The 22,434-nt window shown below is 42.9% G+C and overlaps 1 protein-coding gene across 6 annotated transcripts in view; it reads right to left on the bottom strand.

Moving 5' to 3' along the window:
• setd6 (SET domain containing 6, protein lysine methyltransferase) overlaps positions 1–22,434 on the bottom strand; it is a 27,857-nt gene extending 5,423 nt beyond the window's left edge. Inside the window, exons 1-2 of one of the 6 annotated variants that reach the window (XM_084168858.1) lie at positions 21,771–22,434; positions 20,844–21,017 (exon numbers count right to left, since the gene is read on the bottom strand). In XM_084168858.1, coding sequence (XP_084024984.1) covers positions 20,844–20,855 — 12 coding nt within the window. In that variant the 5' untranslated portion in view covers positions 20,856–21,017; positions 21,771–22,434. Of the gene's footprint in view, positions 1–282; positions 447–20,843 lie in introns of those variants that run through there. The other 5 variants (XM_084168861.1, XM_084168859.1, XM_084168860.1 and 2 more) reach the window with 5 other exon arrangements.

The following is a 22,434-nucleotide window of genomic DNA, read 5'->3' as shown; positions in this document are numbered from 1 at the left end:
CCGTGCTCTACCAGCTGAGCTACAGCGAACCACAATAACCAATGATGCAGGCTGGTAGGATTAAACATATTGACACGTGAAAAAACTGCACTATCAAATATTCTTATTCACCTAGCTAGCTAGTTACTTAATCCTAAGGGTTGGTAACTTGCAAGCTAGCTAGCATTCATAACTTGAAATCGTGTACCCAAGAGCTAGCTAGCTAGTCGCATCACTAGCAACAACGCGTTTTCCAACATCGCTGGCAAGTATGTAGCTTAGCAAAATAAACCATATCTCTACCTTGAGTCTTTTAGCATCTGTTGCCATGCTGTCCAAGAAACTGTGCTGTTGGACAACTCAAATATTAGTGTATTTCACGAATAATTTCACACAAAGTAGATTCCAGAAAGCTTACGCTATTGGCATGTGTTCATTTCCGTAACCACGTGTGTCGCATCTTTGACGTCATGTCGCAGTACTATATTGTCATGTCAAAGCACAAATAAATATATATTTTTATTTTATAAAGTTTCTTTCGGCATGGTTGGTCATTGTGATGAAACTTTTATTACCCCCCTTAATTTTCTTACTTTTTCTGACTGTATTTATCATTGAAATATATAGTATATAGCCTAATGTGAAAATAGCCTACATCTACTTATTATTTGTATCTCTAACAACTGTGGCAAATTCTTCTCTTATAGTCTATATGCTCTTGTAGACCTTTGGATTTTTTAAATCAATGCACTCAGTAACCACAATAACTCAGTAAATGGCATGGAGGGTGGGAGGGAAGTCAGACTCTGAACTTTATTAAAATGTCAACAAACAAAAACCCTTGAGTGTTAAACATTCACCACAATACAAAACCTTTCATCCAGATACAAGGCTGTCTGTGTGTGCATACTGCATAGCCTACTAAATGGGCCATACTCAATCTGTGTATCCTACTATGGCCCATGTTCACAGATACAACCAACCTGGAACACGAGTGAGCTGTTCATATTTGTGAAATCCAACAATTTAATTGATACAAATGAATAAGCTTGCCTGACTGACTGTTAGATGACCCTTAGAAACGCAAGGAAAGTAATATCAGCAGTCAGCACTTTATACTATTCCAGGTATTCCTTAAAGAGGTGGGGTTTCAAGTGTCTCCGGAAGGTGGTCAGTGACTCCGCTGTCCTGGTGTCGTGGGGGAGCTTGTTCCACCATTGGGGTGCCAGAGCAGCAAATAGCTTTGACTGGGCTGAGCAGGAACTGTGCTTCCGTAGAGGTAGGGGAGCTAGCAGGCCAGAGGTGGATGAACGTAGTGCCCTTGTTTGGGTGTAGGGTCTGATCAGAGCCTGAAGGTAAGGAGGTGCCGTTCCTCTCACAGCTCCATAGGCAAGCACCATGGTCTTGTAGTAGATGCAAGCCTCAACTGGAAGCCAGTGCAGTGTGCGGAGGAGCGGGGTGACATGAGAGAACTTGGGAAGGTCGAACACCAGACAGGCTGCAGCGTTCTGGATGAGTTGTAGGGGTTTAATGGCACAGGCAGGGAGCCCAGCCAACAGCGAGTTGCAGTAATCCAGACGGGAGATGACAAGTGCCTGGATTAGGACCTGTGCCGCTTTCTGTGTAAGGTAGGGTCGTACTCTGCGAATGTTGTAGAGCATGAACCTGCAGGATCGGGTCACCGCTTTGATGTTAGCAGAGAACGACAGGGTGTTGTCCAGGGTCACGCCAAGGTTCTTTGCACTCTGGGAGGAGGACACAATGGAGCGACAAGCAGAGTATGGTGCTCAGCCTTACTGGCTACTTCTTAGCTTCACAACTACTTTGTAAGGTTTGGGTGCCTGTGTCACACCTAACACAGGGGTGTAGTCAGGTTCCCCTGCGTCCTCAATTACGGCCTATTGTATAGATAATAGAACAAACATTTACGAAACTTGTAAGAGATCTGATTTTTAGTTTCACACTTAGTTAACTACCCACCTCGTTCCTTTCTTTTAGCATGTGCACATGCACCATCATGCTTTCGGGATATGTGTCTTTTCAGATTCCACAATGATTCGTTAGTTGTGGACACTACATCACTGCACTCCCTCTCTTGCTCTTGGTCCTCATCTTTGTAAGTCACATTGATTTAGCACCTGTGTGTTTTTATCAGTTTATTTATGAAAATATTTAGCCAACTCCATGACAGTAGCAAAACAAGGGGCTATAGCAGCACACAAGTACACTACAAATGCATGCTGGGCCAGGCATGCCCTGAGCTCGTGAAGTGAGCACTACTGGAGCGAAATTTGAGTGGGCGAGAAGGCCGATGCTCCAGCCTTTGGGAATCTCGCTCTGCGCTCCAGTCAAACTGATTAGGCACGCTCCGCTCCAGCTCTGCTCAGCTTACATACTCTGACCTAGTGTTGTGGTAGCCTACTCGAGACCACATCTTGAGTGTTTCGGTCTTGTCTCGGTGTCATATACATTTGTACTCGGTCTTGACTCGGTCTCCGACAGTGAGGACTTGTAATTTCTTCAGCAAACTTAAAGATGGTGTTGGAGTCGTGCCTGGCCATGCAGTCATGGGTGAACAGGGAGTACAGGAGGGGACTGAGCACGCACCCCTGAGGGGCCCCTGTATTGCGGATCAGCGTGGCAGATGTGTTGACTCCAACACCATCATTAAGTTTGCCGACGACACAACAGTGGTAGGCCTGATCACTGACAACGACGAGACAGCCTATAGGGAGGAGGTCAGAGACCTGGCCGTGTGGTGCCAGGACAACAACCTCTCCCTCAACGTGATCAAGACAAAGGAGATGATTGTGGACTCCAGGAAAAAGAAGAGAACCAAGCATGCCCCCATTCTCATCGACGGGGCTGTAGTGGAGCAGGTTGAGAGCTTCAAAATCCTTGGTGTCCACATCACCAACAAACTAACATGGTCCAAGCACACCAAGACAGTAGTGAAGAGAGCACGACAAAACCTATTCCCCCTAAGGAGACTGAAAATATTTCGCATGGTTCCTCAGATCCTCAAAAGGTTCTACAGCTGCACCATCGAGAGCATCCTGACTGGTTGCATCACTGCCTGGTATGGCAACTGCTCGGCCTCCGACCGCAAGGCACTACAGAGGGTAGTGCGTACGGCCCAGTACATCACTGGGGCCAAGCTTCCTGACATCCAGGACCTCTATACCAGGCGGTGTCAGAGGAAGGCCCTAAAAATTGTCAAAGACTCCAGCCACCCTAGTCATAGACTGTTTTCTCTGCTACCACATGGCAAGCGGTACCGGAGCGCCAAGTCTAGGTCCAAGAGGCTTCTAAACAGCTTCTACCCCAAGCCATAAGACTCCTGAACATCTAATCAAATGGCTATCGAGACTATTTGCATTGCCCCCCCCCCACCCCTCTTTTACGCTGCCGCTACTCTCTGTTTATTATCTATGCATAGTCACTTTAAAAACTCTACCTACATGTACAGTTGAAGTCGGAAGTTTACATACACTTAGGTTGGAGTCTTTAAAACTAGTTTTTCAACCACTCCACACATTTCTTGTTAACAAACTACAGTTTTGGTAAATCGGTTAGGACATCTACTTTGTGCATGACACAAGTAATCTTTCCAACAATTGTTTACAGACAGATTATTTCACTTATAATTCACTGTATCACAATTCCAGTGGGTCAGAAGTTTACATACACTAAGTTGACTGTGCCTTTAAACAGCTTGGAAAATTCCAGAAAATTATGTCATGGCTTTAGAAGCTTCTGATAGGCTAATTGACATCATTTGAGTCAATTGGAGGTGTACCTGTGGATGTATTTCACGGCCTACCTTCAAACTCAGTGCCTCTTTGCTTGACATCATGGGAAAATCAAAAGAAATCAACCAAGACCTCAGAAAATAAATGGTAGACTTCCACAAGTCTGGTTCATCCTTGGGAGCAATGTCCAAACGCCTGAAGGTACCACGTTAATCTTTACAAACAATAGTACGCAAGTATAAACACCATGGGACCACGCAGCCGTCATACCGCTTAGGAAGGAGACGCGTTCTGTCTCATAGAGACTAACGTACTTTGGTGCGAAAAGTGCAAATCAATCCCAGAACAGCAAAGGACCTTGTGAAGATGCTGGAAGAACAGGTACAAAAGTATCTATATCCACAGTAAAACGTGTCCTATATCGACATAGCCTGAAAGGCCGCACAGCAAGGAAGAAGCCACTGCTCCAAAACCGCCATAAAAAAGCCTGACTACGGTTTGCAACTGCACATGGGGACAAAGACAGTACTTTTTGGAGAAATGTAATCTGGTCTGATGAAACAAAAATATAACTGTTTGACGATCGTTATGTTTGGAGGAAAAAAGAGGTTACTTGCAAGCCGAAGAACACCATCCCAACCGTTAAGCACGGAGGTGGCAGCATCATGCTGTGGGGGTGCTTTGCTGCAGGAGGGACTGGTGCACTTCACAAAATAGATGGCATCATGAGGTAGGAAAATTATGTGGATATATTGAAGCAACATCTCAAGACATCAGTCAGGAAGTTAAAGCTTGGTCACAAATGTAAAAACTGTAATATCCTATGTTTCACCGAGTCGTGGCTGAACGACGACAATGATAACATACAGCTAGCGGGCTATACGCTACATCGGCAGGATAGAACGGCTGACTCCGGTAAGACAAGGGGTGGCGGTCTGTGTATATTTGTAAACAACAGCTGGTGCACAAAATCAAATACTAAGGAAGTCTCGAGGTTTTGCTCGCCTGAGGTAGAGTATCTTATGATAAGCTGTAGACCACACTATTTACCAAGAGAGTTTTCATCTATATTTTTCATAGCTGTCTATTTACCACCACAAACCAATGCTGGCATTAAGATTGCACTGAATGAGTTGTACAAGGCCATAAATCAACAGGAAAACGCTCATCCAGATGCAGGGCTCCTAGTGGCCGGGGACTTTAATGCAGGGAAACTTTAAATCCGTTCTACCTAATTTCTACCAGCATGTTAAATGTGCAACCAGAGGAAAAAAAACTCTAGACCACCTTTACTCCACACACAGAGACGCATACAAAGCTCTCCCTCGCCCTACATTTGGCAAATCTGACCATAACTCTATCCTCCTGATTCCTGCTTATAAGCAAAAACTAAAGCAGGAAGCACCAGTGACTCGGTTAATAAAAAAGTGGTCAGATGACGCAGATGCTAAGCTACAGGACTGTTTTGCTAGCACAGACTGGAACATGTTCCGGGATTCTTCAGACAGCATTGAGGAGTACACCACATCAGTCACTGGCTTCATCAATAAGTGCATCGATGATGTCGTCCCCACAGTGACCGTACGTACATACCCCAACCAGAAGCCATGGATTACAGGAAACATCCGCACTGAGCTAAAGGGTAGAGCTGCCGCTTTCAAGGAACGGGACTCTAAACCGGACGCTTATAAGAAATCCCGCTATGCCCTCCGACGAACCATCAAACAGGCAAAGAGTCAATACAGGGCTAAGATTGAATCGTACTACACTGGCTATTACAGACTACAAAGGGAAGCACAGCCGCGAGCTGCCCAGTGACACAAGCCTACCAGACGAGCTAAACCACTTCTATGCTCGCTTCGAGGCAAGCAACACTGAAGCATGCATGAGAGCACCAGCTGTTCCGGATGACTATGTGATCACGCTCTCCGTAGCCGATGTGAGTAAGACTTTTAAGCAGGTCAACATTCACAAGGCCGCAGGGCCAGACGGATTACCAGGACGTGTACTCCGAGCATGTGCTGACCAACTGGCAAGTGTCTTCACTGACATTTTCAACATGTCCCTGACTGAGTCTGTAATACTAACATGTTTCAAGCAGACCACCATAGTCCCCGTGCCCAAGGACTCTAAGATAACCTGCCTAAATGACTACCGACCCGTAGCACTGACGTCTGTAGCCATGAAGTGCTTTGAAAGGCTGGTCATGGCTCACATCAACAGCATTATCCCAGAAACCCTAGACCCACTCCAATTTGCATACCGCCCCAACAGATCCACAGATGATGCAATCTCTATTGCACTCCACACTGCCCTTTCCCACCTGGACAAGAGGAACACCTACGTGAGAATGCTATTCATTGACTACAGCTCAGCATTCAACACCATAGTGCCCTCTAAGCTCATCACTAAGCTAAGGATCCTGGGACTAAACACCTCCCTCTGCAACTGGATCCTGGACTTCCTGACGGGCCGCCCCCAGGTGGTAAGGGTAGGTAACAACACATCTGCCACACTGATCCTCAACACGGGGGCCCCTCAGGGGTGTGTGCTCAGTCCCCTCCTGTACTCTCTGTTCACCCATGACTGCATGGCCAGGCACGACTCCAACACCATCATTAAGTTTGCCGACGACACAACAGTGGTAGGCCTGATCACCGACAACGATGAGACAGCCTATAGGGAGGAGGTCAGAGACCTGGCCGTGTGGTGCCAGGACAACAACCTCTCCCTCAACGTGACCAAGACAAAGGAGATGATTGTGGACTTCAGGAAAAAAAAGAGGACTGAGCACGCCCCCATTCTCATCGACGGGGCTGTAGTGGAACAGGTTGAGAGCTTCAAGTTCCTTGGTGTCCACATCACCAACGAACTATCATGGTCCAAACACACCAAGACAGTCGTGAAGAGGGCACGACAAAGCCTATTCCCCCTCAGGAGACTGAAAAGATTTGGCATGGGTCCTCAGATCCTAAAAAAATTCTACAGCTGCACCATCGAGAGCATCCTGACTGGTTGCATCACCGCCTGGTATGGCAACTGCTTGGCCTCCGACCGCAAGGCACTACAGAGGGTAGTGCGTACGGCCCAGTACATCACTGGGGCCAAGCTTCCTGCCATCCAGGACCTCTATACCAGGCGGTGTCAGAGGAAGGCCCTCAAAATTGTCAAAGACTCCAGCCACCCTAGTCATAGACTGTTCTCCCTGCTACCGCACGGCAAGCGGTACCGGAGTGCCAAGTCTAGGTCCAAAAGACTTCTCAACAGCTTCTACCCCCAAGCCATAAGACTCCTGAACAGCTAATCATGGCTACCCGGACTATTTGCACTGCCCCCCCACCCCATCCTTTTTACGCTGCTGCTACTCTGTTAATTATTTATGCATAGTCACTTTAACTCTACCCACATGTACATATTACTTCAACTATCTCAACTAGCCGGTGCCCCCGCACATTGACTCTGCACCGGTACCCCCCTGTATATATAGCCTCCCTACTGTTATTTTATTTTACTTCTGCTCTTTTTTTCTCAACACTTTTTTTGTTGTTGTTTTATTTGTACTTTTTTTTGTTAAAAATAAATGCACTGTTGGTTAAGGGCTGTAAGTAAGCATTTCACTGTAATGTCTGCACCTGTTGTATTCAGCGCATGTGACCAATACAATTTGATTTGATTTGATTTGAAATGGGTCTTCAAAATGGACAATAACCCCAAGCATACTTCCAAAGTTGTGGCAAAATGGCTTAAGGACAACAAAGTCAAGGTATTGGAGTGGCCATCATAAAGCCCTGACCTCAATCCTATAGAAAATTTGTGGGCAGAACTGAAAAAGCGTGTGCGAGCAAGGAGGCCTACAAACCTGACTCAGTTACACCAGCTCTGTCAGGAGGAATGGGCCAAAATTCACCCTACTTATTGTGGGAAGCTTGTGGAAGGCTACCCAAAACATTTGACCCAAGTTAAACAATTTAAAGGCAATGCTACCAAATACTAATTGAGTGTATGTAAACTTCTGACCCACTGGGAATGTGATGAAATAAATAAAAGCTGAAATAAATAATTCTCTCTACTATTATTCTGACATTTCACATTCTTAAAATAAAATGGTGATCCTAACTGATTTTTACTAGGATTAAATGTCAGGAATTGTGAAAAACCGAGTTTAAATGTATTTGGCTAAGGTGTATGTAAACTTCCGACTTCAACTGTACATATTACCCCAATTACCTCGACTAACCGGTGCCCCCGCACATTGACTCAGTACCGGTACCCCCTGTAAATAGACTCGCTATTGTTATTTTTACTGCTGCTCTTTAATTATTTGTTACTTCTATTTCGTATTATTTTATATCGTATTGTTTTGTGATTATTTTTGGTATTCTTTCTTAAAACTGCATTGTTGGTTAAGGTCTTGTAAGTAAGCATTTCACTGTTGTATTCGGTGCATGTGACAAATACAATTTGATTTGATTTGACCAGACTTTCAAAGCACTTCATGGCTACAGACGTGAGTGCTACTGGTCGGTAGTCATTTAGGCAGGTTATCTTAGTGTTCTTGGGATCAGGAACTATGGCGGTCTGCTTGAAACATGTTGGTATTACAGACTCAGTCAGGGACATGTTGAAAATGTCAGTGAAGACACTTGCTAGTTGGTCAGCGCATGCTCGGACTACACGTCCTGGTAATCTGTCTGTGAATGTTGACCTGCTTAAAAGTCTTACTCACATCGGCTACGGAGAGCGTGATCACATAGTTATCCGGAACAGCTGATGCGTTCATGTATGCTTCAGTGATTTAGCTCGTCTGGTAGGCTTGTGTCACTGGGCAGCTCGCGGCTCTGCTTCCCTTTGTAGTCTGTAATAGTTTTCAAGCCCTGCCACATCCGACGAGCATCAGAGCCGGTGTAGTATGATTCAATCTTAGTCCTGTATTGACTCTTTGCCTGGTTGATGGTTCGTCGGAGGGCATAGCGAGATTTCTTATAAGTGTCCGGGTTAGAGTCCCGCTCCTTGAAAGCGGCAGCTCTACCCTTTAGCTCAGTGCGGATGTTGCCTGTAATCCATGGCTTCTGGTTGGGGTATGTACGTACGGTCACTGTGGGGACGACGTCATCGATGCACTTATTGATGAAGCCAGTGACTGATGTGGCGTACGACTCAATGCTATCAGAAGAATCCCGGAACATATTCCAGTCTGTGCTAGCAAAACAGTCCTGTAGCTTAGCATCTGCGTCATCTGACCACTTCCTTATTAACCGAGTCACTGGTGCTTCCTGCTTTAGTCTTTGCTTACAAGCAGGAATCAGGAGGATAGAGTTATGGTCAGATTTGACAAATGGAGGGCGAAGGTGAGCTTTGTACACGTCTCTGTGTGTGGAGTAAAGGTGGCTTAGAGTTTTTTTTCCTCTGGTTGCACATTTAACATTATGTAGAACGGATTTGTTTCCCTGCATTAAAGTCCCCGGCCACTAGGAGCGCTGCCTCTGGATGAGCGTTTTCCTGTTTACTTATGGCCTTATACAGCTCATTGAGTGCAATCTTAGTGCCAGCATCGGTTTGTGGTGGTAAATAGACAGCTACGAAAGATATATATGAAAACTCTCTTGGTAAATAGTGTGGTCTACAGCTTATCATGAGATACTCTACCTCAGGCGAGCAAAACCTCGAGACTTCCTTAGTATTAGATTTTATGCACCAGCTGTTGTTTACAAATATACACAGACCACCACCCCTTGTCTTACCGGAGTCAGCCATTCTATCCTGCTGATGTAGCGTATATCCCGTCAGCTGTATGTTATCCATGTCGTCGTTCAGCCACGACTCGGTGAAACATAAGATATTACAGAGTCACTGGCTTACTGGTGCTTTCCATGCCGTCCCTAGGAGGGGTGCGTCACTTGAGTGGGTTGAGTCACTGACGTGATCTTCCTGTTCAGTTTGTCGCCCCCTCAGGCTTGTGCAGTGGAGGAGATCTTCGTGGGCTATACTCAGCCTTGTCTCAGGGTAGTAGGTTGGTGGTCTGTTGATATCCCTCTGGTGGTGTGGGGGCTGTGCTTTGGCAAAGTGGGTGGGGTTATATCCTGCCTGGTTGGCCCTGTCCGGGGGTATCGTCGGACGGGGCCACAGTGTCTCCCGACCCACCCTGTCTCAGCCTCCAGTATCTGCTGCAATAGTCTATGTGGCAGGGGGCTAGGGTCAGTCTGTTATATCTGGTGTTATTCTCCTGTCTTATCTGGTGTGCTGTGTACATTTAAGTATGCTCCCTCTAATTCTCTCTCTCTCCCTCTCTCCCTCCCCTCCCGGAGGACCTGAGCCCTAGGACCATTCCTCAGGACTACCTGGCCTGATGACTCCTTGCTGTCCCCAGTCCACCTGGTCGTGCTGCTGTTCCAGTTTCAACTCTTCTGCCTGCGGCTATGGAACCCTGACCTGTTCACTGGACGTGCTACCTTGTCCCAGACCTGCTGTTTTAAACTCTCTCTCTCTATCGCACCTGCTATTTCAACCTCTAAATGCCCAGCTATGAAAAGCCAAGTGACATTTACTCCTGATGTACTGACCTGTTGCAACCTCTACAACCACTGTGATTATTATTTGACCCTGCTGGTCATCTATGAACGTTTGAACATCTTGGAGAAAAATCTGGCCTTAATGGCCATGTACTGTTATAATCTCCACCCGGCACAGCCAGAAGGGGACTGGCCACCCCTCAGAGCCTGGTTCCTCTCTAGGTTTCTTCCTAGGTTTCTGCCTTTCTAGGGAGTTTTTCCTAGCCACCATGCTTCTACATCTGCATTGCTTGCTGTTTGGGGTTTTAGGCTGGGTTTCTGTATAGCACTTTGTGACATCTGCTCATGTAAAAAGGGCTTTACAAATACATTTGATTGATTGATTGAATACTTGCTCACTCATATAGGAGTGCACTTCCTGTAAAACACAAAGGGCCAGTGGTGTAGTGGAGGGTATACGTAGGTATAAACCGTAAACCCACTTTTCTTTCACTGGGCATTGCGTATACTCACTTCTTAATCCCTACTGATGCGTATCAAAGTAGTGTAGTGGAGGTATACGACTTATTAATTATGTAGTACAATAGAGAAATCATGCACAAAGTCGCCTACACAATGTTGGGTTTTATTTTTCTCATAATTGGATCTGTATGTGATGGATAGCTTGGAAGGAATGCACTAATGAGGAGCAATATACTGATATGGATTGTTTCACATAACAGGGTGGGGAACATTGGGGGTAGGACAGATAAGACTTGTGTTGCGAACACTCTCTCTTTGTATTCTGTGAAACTGTCCTTGAACATTGAGTACAGTGGGATGATGTATTTCTGGGTGCTGACTTTCGCAGGTTATCATAGCAACCATGTCTAGTAACAAATGGAGTGCCGAGGAGTTGGGCCCACCCCTGCGCCAACGGATTGGCTGAACCACACTCAGTCCTTTGCTCTGGTTGGCCAACAGAAGAAGGGACTGCTTTCTGTCAGAGTATTTGAGAAAGAATCTGAAAACAGATTCTTAGTTCTCTGTCGGCCCTGCGTGGTTTGTCAGTGAGCCCGTATACGAACCTTCATACTTATCATACAATACATTTTGCATATAATAAATTAAGCTTGGATTGAAGATCTCTTGATTCTTATTCCAATACCAGATTTGAATTACGCAATCTTGACAATTGGTGACCTCCGACTGTGATCTGGTAGCGGAACTTCACTTCGCTGGAATTCACCCAGCCTATTGGACATCACTGTCATCGAACTGTGTTTCACAAATTGCCCGGGCTTTTAAAAAGGTAAGCAAAACACCTATTGTAATATAACTGAAGTTTTGCACATTGGCTTTATCCAAATTAATTTTGTGAAACACCTGTTTGATGTAAGTGAACCCTATTCTACTATAAATAACAATTACAGTATACTATTTCGATTTCATAATGTACTATGCAAATGTTTGATAATTGTGATGGTTAAACCCATGGGAGTGCAAACTATGACTAGAAGTTCATAGGTGGCACTTTAAAGCGAATAAACAGTGTGACCTATGGTTAGAGGGTGTGACTCCCATAGGATGTATTTTAAATAAACACTGTGACCTATGGTTAGAGGGTGTGACTCCCATAGGATGTATTTTAATTAAACAGTGTGACCTATGGTTAGAGGGTGTGACTCCCATAGGATGTATTTTAATTAAACACTGTGACCTATGGTTAGAGGGTGTGACTCCCATAGGATGTATTTTAATTAAACACTGTGACCTATGGTTAGAGGGTGTGACTCCCATAGGATGTATTTTAATTAAACAGTGTGACCTATGGTTAGAGGGTGTGACTCCCATAGGATGTATTTTAAAATAGATTAGACAGTGCGACGCTATGACTGAAGGCTCATAGGAGGTACTTTAAAATAGATTAGACAGTGCGACGCTATGACTGAAGGCTCATAGGAGGTACTTTAAAATAGTTTAGACAGTGCGACGCTATGACTAAGGCTCATAGGAGGTACTTTAAAATAGATTAGACAGTGCGACGCTATGACTAAGGCTCATAGGAGGTACTTTAAAATAGATTAGACAGTGCGACGCTATGACTAAGGCTCATAGGAGGTACTTTAAAATAGTTTAGACAGTGCGAGCTATGACTGAGGCTCATAGGAGGTACTTTAAAAGTAAGACAGTGCGAGTGTTGTCGTATGCATGAGAGTGTGAATGACAAACCTGTATACTTTGTTAGAAAACTAATTAGAAGTTAAAACGTCTGTGGCTGTCCAAACTGTGTAATTTGGGGATAACTGTTGGGTTCGTGATTGTTTAAACCATATAACCCATCAATAACAATTGGGAACATAAAGCTAAAGTGATTAATTGTGTGACTGAACTGGTTTTGAATAGTTGTGTTGAAACAATTTGGTTTATTATTTGATTCAGTGTTTGATGTTTGACCGTGCAAAATACTGGTTAAACAAATTAGACCTAAACAATTCGGTTTATAAACGTGCACCAACTTTAACTAATTAGGTGGGAATTATTTGATTTAAATAAATGGACTGGGGTACTTTGAGTAACGGCGGAATATTGGAGGCGCGCTGAGACGAGAAGCAGCTCCTCACAGCTCCTCAAAAAGGTAGAGTTGCGAGGGGAGGGGCTGGAGAGAGCGAAAGTGTGGCTTTTGGAGTCATGAAAAGACTGGGAGATGGCTGGGAACGCATGTGGGTTTCTGACGAGAGATGTTCTGAACTTGCTCACCCGAGCGTCGTGGGTGAGAAAGTAGAGAATATTTACATTTGCATTTTTGGTGATTTGGCAGACGCTCTTGTCCAGAGCGACTTGCAGGAGCGATTGGGGTTGAGTGCCTTGCTCGAGGGCACATCGGCAGATTTTTCGCCTGGTCGGCTCGGGGATTGTAACCGGTGACCTCTCGGTTGTTGGCGCGGCGCTATTGGTTACTAAACTGCCAGCCGCCCCATATGAGTTTAAGATTGTGGCGTTGTTGGATAATATGATGGCGGAATAAACTGACCATAAGTAATGTTGTTTTAGACGTAATGTATAATATAGTACAAAGCAAATAGAGGGTTAAATCGAACTAATTATCATGGTAAGAGCTAACATGGTACAGTGAGGGAACTTCATTTTGTGTCAGAGGGTAAGATGAGATCATTAATGGTACTATTAGTGGAAATCCATTTATCATTTCAAGGCTTGGAGTAATAATCTGCATTTATGAGTGTAAATTCCACGGCTGATGTGTTGATTGAATGGGTACGATGAGTATTTGGTTTGGTAATGTTGAATGGACTATTTGTAGCGAGCGTGTTTAGGGGTTAAATAGAAAAACTAAATTATACAATAGGGAATCAAAGATAGAGATTTGCTGAGGTGAAAGATACTGCGATTTTCATTTGGTGACGTCACTTGCTCTATGAACTGGAAGTAGTTACTTTGAGAGCATCGCAGATGGTGTGAAGTGACTGGCGATGTCCCTGGTTCGAACACAGGTAGGGACAGTAGATAAAGCTTACGCAGTGGGGCTATATACCTGAAAGGTTGAATTAGATAGACTTTTCTAGAATATTTCTATTTAAGCTATGTAAATATGTTATAAGGTTACCATGCGCTCTCTCCGAAGGGGGAGGGTGAGAGACAGTACAGTTCAGATGGTAGGAACATAATTAAATGTATGCTAATCAACGATAGCAAGTATTTGTTTTATTAATTAGGGAGAACAGTTAAATAAATTGAATAGCGAACTGAAATGGTTTAGCTGGGAAATATTTTTTTTTTGGTACATTTTAGAACGATAATGTATTTTGGTTAAGTGGATGCAAGTGACATTGGCTGTTGTGATGGGGGAATAGCGCCAGCCTGTGGTGGGTTATGGATTTGTTACATAAACTTATATTTTAAACTAAAAGTGATGGAATAGGCTACAATTATGACATTATCAGAAAAAAGACACAATTTAATGTGAAATAGTTATTACAATTATTATTGATAGTTATTACAGTTATTATCATTGATCCAGTAATGATATAAGGATAGTAGAGGAAGGCAGGGGATTTAATCTCATTTAGGGAAGTTATATTAGGAAGAAAATACCATTAGAAGAGGGAACATTTGATGTAACTGTGATTGTATTGGCTAAAAACTCAAATATGACATATACAGGGAGGACAGGAGCAATAGAAGGGAAGACAGGTTTTCCTAGGGAGTTGAATAAATAATTGATAAATGGATCATTTGAGATGAGATCACATGTAGCAGAGTTAGGGTAATCAATTAAATAATCATAGTATACTCGAGGAATTTTGAGTGGTTTTATAGATTAGTAATGAGGAATTAGATTGATACAAACAATTATTGATGGGTTAAGACTGGGGATAACCAGGAGAAAGAGATTAGCTCATCTCGTTGGAATGTTGCCAAGGGCTAGGGGAGCAGTAGTGAAGTTAGGCCGTATTTAGGTCATAAAAGTGAACTACCAAATTAAGGCCTGGCTATTTGTGGTTGTTTTTCAAATTGGGTTTTCAAATAAAAAACAACACACCTAGTATGATGTTTATAAAGCCTTGTTGTTTCAATTTTGGGGGGTTTCAGCAGGTCAAGGGTGATAGGTCTTAGAGGAGCACACAGTGAATTTTATGGAGTTTTTTTTTTTAGCTTTTGGCTGAGTTTGGGGTATATATGATTTCTTATGAGAATGAATGTCATGAGGATTTAATGAACACTTGGGATAACTAACATTTATGAAATATTTAGAATAATGGTAATGTTTAGTATACTATGGGATTAAACAGTTCGTTAAATGATTTCAATGGCCTCTGAACTCTGTTTTAACATTCTGGTGTTATTTTAATCATCCACACTAGTAAATTCTAAAGGCATGAGAGGAGGACTTTAAGATAGTTTATTTTACTAAGTTGAGGGTAATTTATAGTACTGTGAAAATTGTGAAGAAGATTATAATTTGGTAATAATATATTTGATTTGAACCATAAAATAACAGAAGAGAGAGTGGAGGAATGGCAATTGGATAATGAATTACCAATATTAACTAAAGTGATTGTTTAGATAGGTGGTAATATTGACACATGGCCAAATCATGTGTCAAAAGGGGGATGGTTGGATTAAATATTAAATATATACAAAGGAGAGGACAAAATACTTTAAAAAAACAACAAACATATATGATAGTTTATTAACCACACCTGTATGTCAGAGGTTTTGTGCCCCACAGGTGAACTAAAGGAGAAGGTGACCCACTCTATCTAACCAGGAGACTGAAGCAGGCCTGGCGGGAAGGGCCCTACCAAGTACTGCCTTTGCCAGCTGAGAGATCCATCTGGGTGCATGTCACACACTGTAAAAAGGCAAAACCAGCTACACCTGACGAACAAACACAGAGTTAGGAGAAAGATCCGATAACCACAAGGGTCCGGGGGTTGGCTCCTTAACGAAGATTCCCTTACCCTGTCTGATCATCCCTGTGTGAGTTCGATAGAAGGTGAAGCAATGGGTTGGCCTCTGGCATCTGACATGTTCTCAGGGCAAGGGTGGGGATTCACAGGTCTCCCGACGGTAGGTAGCTGTCTGATTGTGGGGGCCATATTCCTAACACACACGGACCCTCCTGTTTCAGCCAGAAGTAGTAGTTAACCTAACACAAGTTGAAAAGGCATAGGAGACAGCTAGACGTAGGGAAAGGGGAAATTCTAGAGTAAACCTCTCTGAGGGAGGTAGTGAGACCGGGGCTGTGGTAAAGATAGTGCAAAACTATAGACCTGGAGGAAGTAGTACAGGTGGAAACGGGGTATAGAAATCTTAACCTGTGGTTGGAATGGATTCAGTATACGGCAAAAAACTATGTCTAAAGAGGACTGTTTTGCCTGTGGGACAGCCAAACCAGGGTTGACAACTACTCCGTTCCCCTTGACAGGCTTTGACTCTCTGTCAGGTTTATCCTCCATGCAAGCCCGATAACGGGGTCGTCCCGACCTGGGTTGCCTACGTTTGAAGTCTCAGGGGATTCTAATTGTTTTTCTAGGACTAGTAAGATAGGATACAGAGTAGGGCATCTTAGCTCTGCTCCTACACAGAGAATATCACAACTGAAAGAAAACATGACTAATATTTCCTTTTTGTTGCAGTCAGAGGATTATAGGAGCCAAAACCAGGCCCGTGCTGACATCTGATGGATGTGTGGTGATAACTGATTGTGAACTCACCTACATACGCAAACAATCAAACGTGTCAGAGACTGGTGAGTTGTCACATAGAAAGTAGGACCTCCTCCCGGGAGCCTTTGATGAAAGGATATATATATATTGATGGGATCCACAATCAGATCGCAGCTGGGTTTGAATCAAGTATTTTCTGATGGTCAACAATTAATAAAAATGTAGATTGGATAAATTATATTTAATATAACCAGCAAAGATTTATAAACCACACTCGTGATGCAATAAAGGGATTAGCTGAGCAGACAGCGGCAACTAGCTTAATGACATGGCAGAATAGAATAGCTTTAGATATGCTTTTGGCTGAGCAGGACGGGGTTTGTGTTCTGTTTGGATATATGTGTTGTACTTTCATCTCCAACAATATAGCACCGGACGGGCCCGTGACCAAAGCGCTTGAGTGACCATCACCACGCTGGCGAACGAACTGGTTGAGAACTCTGGTATTGATAGCTCCATAAACGATTGGTTTGATAACATATTTGGTAAATGGAAAACTATTGTTGTGACTATTCTGGGTGAAGTTATAGCTTCTATGGGTATACTTGTTCTTTGTGGATGTTGCCTTATTTCCTGGCTGAGTGACTGGTTTGGTGAGTACTCTTCTATGGTGGTTACTGGATTTCTGACCCTAATAATTGTGTTTTTGCTGTTAATGTGTTGTGCTGCTTGCATCGTCCCCTGTCTCAGGAGGTCAGTGGTAGGAGTGGTGCAGGCGTCAGGTATGATGCTGTTGTTACCGGCCCAGGATGATGCGGGTGACTCTGTTACTGACTCTGAGACCAAGCTGGATGATCCATGGTTTGCCTAGTAAAATACATACACGCATTTATTTTCAGTTCTTGCTCATTTATTACCTTATGTTTTTACTAACCACTGTGATTGTTTATTCTTCCTGATGTGAAGGTAAAGGATTCCTGGGTGGCTGGTAGCCAACTCAGTACATGTTAGGTGTAGGGGAGGAATAGAGGGTTAAAATTATAATTTTTATTTTTTATTACCATTAAATGTTGTGATTTAATTTCCATATCCTGTTATTCTTAAGGGTGATTATACTCTGTTTAGAGTGACACCATAAATGGTGTCAAAAGAGGGAATTCAAAAAAATTTCCCTTTAAAAATCTTTAATCACACCCTAGAGTTTTAATAATCTTGTGTTTTGTGTTCTATTAATCCTGTGTTTTATGCTTTATTAATCAAGTTAGCCATGTGAATGTTTGTCTTTCCTTATGTGATGGTTTGAACTTCTTTGATGACTGGTAACAGTTTGCAAGTTGGGTGTCGATGGAAGGACTGAAGGACTTTTATTATCAAATTGTCTATTAATAAAAGTGTTTATTTTTGTTTGTATTGTATTTTAATGAGTGACACCCTAGAGGGTGTCAAAAGAGGGAATTGTTGGGTTTTATTTTTCTCATAATTGGATCTGTATGTGATGGATAGCTTGGAAGGAATGCACTAATGAGGAGCAATATACTGATATGGATTGTTTCACATAACAGGGTGGGGAACATTGGGGGTAGGACAGATAAGACTTGTGTTGCGAACACTCTCTCTTTGTATTCTGTGAAACTGTCCTTGAACATTGAGTACAGTGGGATGATGTATTTCTGGGTGCTGACTTTCGCAGGTTATCATAGCAACCATGTCTAGTAACAAATGGAGTGCCGAGGAGTTGGGCCCACCCCTGCGCCAACGGATTGGCTGAACCACACTCAGTCCTTTGCTCTGGTTGGCCAACAGAAGAAGGGACTGCTTTCTGTCAGAGTATTTGAGAAAGAATCTGAAAACAGATTCTTAGTTCTCTGTCGGCCCTGCGTGGTTTGTCAGTGAGCCCGTATACGAACCTTCATACTTATCATACAATACATTTTGCATATAATAAATTAAGCTTGGATTGAAGATCTCTTGATTCTTATTCCAATACCAGATTTGAATTACGCAATCTTGACAACAATCGCAAAGTACATTAAATATATTAAAATGCGCGCCGCACACATAGCCTAGTTCTAGCGCAATATCATCTGCAGGCAGCAAGAGTGTGCAGCTCTCAAATGGTTTTGGCCTGGAGCAGCTCACAGAAGAATGACATCGGTAGCCGGTAGACGTTTCAACATATGATATCTACCAGTAAATGCGAACTAAGGCAACAATGGGTATGCAAACCAGGTATTGAAAAAGTTTAGTCCAAAGTGTTGGTTAGTAGGCGATTTGTGATGCGCAATTGTCATCATGTGCTGTTTGCATCAGGGGCGTAGATATGGATGGGCCTGGGTGGACAGAGGCCCACCCAATCAGATTGACGTGGTTTAAGCATTGTTGTGGACAGACCATCCATTTTTTGTATTTTTTTATATTTAAAAAAGGTGTGATTTTGAGAGTGACAATCTGAAAAGTCTACAGGAAAACTCATTAAAAAAACATAGGAAAACAGGATTTTTCACACAGGGTCCCTTTCCTTCACTGGGCGGGCCATTTGGGAACTTTTTGGCATAATTAGAGTATACCCACAGGCACCACTACACCACTGCATAGGGCCGATGGAAAGGCAGCAGTCACACACAGCATGATGTTAAAGGATAAGCAGTCCATAAACTCGGACATAATAAGCCAGTAGGTCCCATATATAAGAATACAAAAACACAACCATTAAGCATTTCCCTATCGAGATGTACCACTATTACTTCCCATTGCAAAAAGCATTTCACGTTTAGCACACAAAGTAACTAGTGACCTAAAGTTTAAAGTGGAACTGACAGCGTTTTATCTACTTTGCAGATTTGAAACAAACAAACAATCATAATATCAGTAAAAAATATAAAATTCCTAGTTTATTCTACAAAACCAACTTTATAAGAGGTTTTAAAAATAGGTTAAATTTGACTCAACATTCCATGGCGTACACTAAGGCATTGTTGGCAGAATAGATGGATGCAGTTCAATGCATGATTCATATAATTCACCAATACATTTCTTGGTAGTCCAAAAAATATTGCTATCAGGTTGTAAATCACAGCTGGCCTGGTACATTGTTTGCTGCCTCCATTCGGGATGCACTGTTTCAGTTTCAATGACTCAATATTCTGGACAAAAACGGACAAATATAACTAACGCTGGGAATGTCAATACAATCAAACTAGCAAGGGCAATGATCACAAGTCAGTCATAACGTGGCTAATAGGCTAGCATATCTATTTATGTAGCAAGCTATAAACACGGAGCCTAACGTTAGCTAGATAGCTAGCTAGATGTCATGCCATGCCATTGGAGGAGTGTGTGAGTGACTGACTTTTCCCCCTCATATCATTTTTCGGTGGCTATACACAGCTAGAGATGCAGGTGTCATTTGGTTAGCTGTGTCGAGGCACAGATCTGGTCTTGAATTGGACACACATTTTTCTGGTCTCGTTCTTGACTTGGTCTCGGATCCCTTGTCCCCCTCCCGGTCTCGGTCTTGACTCGGTCTCGCCCCCCCTCCTGTCTTGGTCTTGACTCAGACTCGCTTTAGGTGGTCTCGAACACAACACTGCTCTGACCCTTACCTATATGTACTTACAATATCTACCTCAATTACCTCGTACCCCTGCACATCGACTCGGTACTGGTACCCTGAGTATATAGCCAAGTTATCATTACTCATTGTGTATTTATTCCTCCTGTTATAATTGTTTCTATATGTTTCTCTCTGCATTGTTAGGAAGGGCCCATAAGTAAGCATTTCACTGTTAGTCTACACCTGTTGTTTACGAAGCATGTGACAAATAACATGTTATTTTATTTTGATTTGACTGATTGTAAGATACATTCATAAATGTTGTCTATGTCGATGTGCTGACAGTTATTTACTGGCACCCAATTAGACCTTTGTCAAAGACAGTACAGTATGAAGATAGGCTAAAACTGCTTCTCCAATAGAAATCCCCAATCACACTTGTAGGTGATGTCATGGCGACGTTGGCTAGCTAAGCTCATGCGTAGAAACACGTAATTGGGTCTAACAGTCGTCTTGCATCGAACTGTGCATGTGCAAGCCGTCAAATCAAAGGCACTCCTTCGATATAAAGTTGTTTTTCACGAAAATGAAAACGTGTCAGTTTGTCACTTTCACGAAGTTGGAGTTATAACATGTTCAACTACTTAAGACATTGGCTCGAATCTAGGTTGTGCCTTTAGATTTCGAGAAAATGAACAACTAAGGAAGAATTTTTCAATTTTCTCATTGACTTCTCAAACCCCAAACCCTGGCCTGGTCTGCTTGGTCTTTCGCAAACGTTCCTGGAAGTCTCGCGATGTTGCGCCTCTGGGTTTAGAAACTCTGTGCTTTAGTAACTAGCCTATTTGGCCCAAATAACTGCATAATTGAGAGTACACACCCTCTTATCCATGTGGTGCAGATAGCTGTCGATGACATCTCATGGCTCATTGGGGACGTGGGTGGCTCTGTGCTGCTCTAAGATCTCAGACATGAGTTGAATTGTGTGGTAGTCCTTTAGAGGTCTCTGGAAGGGCAAAAGCAGACTCCTCAGCAGTGTCATGGTGTCATATGTCTGCAGAGAGTTAGACAAATCATCACTATTATTATTAATAAAATATTGTATCAGTAACTTCAATCACAGGTAGCTTGATAAAAAGAGGAGTCAGAGTAAATTATTTCATAGTTTAAAAATACATAGAATGTATTCTTGTTTCTTTGGATCAAAATCCTTTGTTGAATCCATAATGAAGAACACAGAAGTCGTATTCATACCATACCCCAGGGTCCATTGGCCATGATTGTGATCATGGTCTGGAAGAAAGCATGGTGGTAATCATTCTAGATTATGTTTATTAAGAATATAAGTAATAACATCTCTTGTCCAGCAATGCAGTGGCATATGATATCTCCTCCAGAATCCTCTCCTCCATGGACTGCTTTCCCAGACCAAAGTTTCTCAGGGACATCAGGGCAAAGCGACGGTGATCTCTCCAGCTAGGTCCATAATCCTTCATGCAAATACTGATATTGTGCATTGTTTATACAGTGTCATATCAATATAAAGATATATAGATAGGTAGGTAGGTAGGTAGGTAGGTAGGTAGGTAGGTAGGTACTTTATTAATCCAGAGGAGAAACTTAATATTGTGTATTGCATGTCTATGAAAAAGTAAATAACCTTTTCCATTTGAGTCGCCTAGTTGAGACAATCCTATCATGGGGTGCATCCTAATTGATTGTTTCCTGAGCTTGAACCCTTAACTAAAGCTGCATGGTTTTAGTTACATAAAAATTATCTAGGTGAGATCATTAGTTGGGCTAATACCTTTGCCTCGTGTGAGGTGGCTGAGTAGGAGTCCATTGGGTTGTCCCGCAAAGTCTACAGCCTTCGTCACCAATGCTTCCCTCATAGCCTGTGTTCCATTGATGATCACAACTGGCCTGCCTCCGAAGTAAAGGCTTCCCATAGCGCGCTGACAGCTGTTTCAATGAAAAACGTGAAAAGATGTGAAAGATTATTAGAAGAACTCTGATGTTTCTTTGCTTGTTTCTTTGTTTGTTATAGATGTCTCTGAGGGGTTGCTGGCTTGCTCCAATTATCTTTCCATTGATGTTTATTACACTGTTAAATGGGTTCTGATTCATATTCCCTAAAGCACCAAACCACCCGACAATGTAAAAATTAAAAAAACATCTACACACATGTTGATGTGAATAAGTTGGTTGTTCTTTGCATATTCAAGGCATCAATTGCACAACATCCTGTCCTCAGATTAATAAGATAATTTTATTTACTAGACAAATATCACCAACAGCAGAACCATATAGCTTTTTACTTGACCCTTTCCAAATCATCAATGGGATTTTCCAGGTTCAGCTGCTAAATATTTCCAAATATTGGGATGGGTTGTGGACCAGGGGGGAAGTTTTTGGCCCTGTGATTCCTGAGGAGGTATAAGAGCAGGCAGATGCCGAGCCAAAGCAGAATA

This window comes from Coregonus lavaretus (assembly GCF_964263955.1).
Source record: "Coregonus lavaretus genome assembly, chromosome: 9".
In the NCBI taxonomy this organism is placed as follows: domain Eukaryota; kingdom Metazoa; phylum Chordata; class Actinopteri; order Salmoniformes; family Salmonidae; genus Coregonus; species Coregonus lavaretus.
This window is presented reverse-complemented; position numbering and strand designations above follow the sequence as displayed.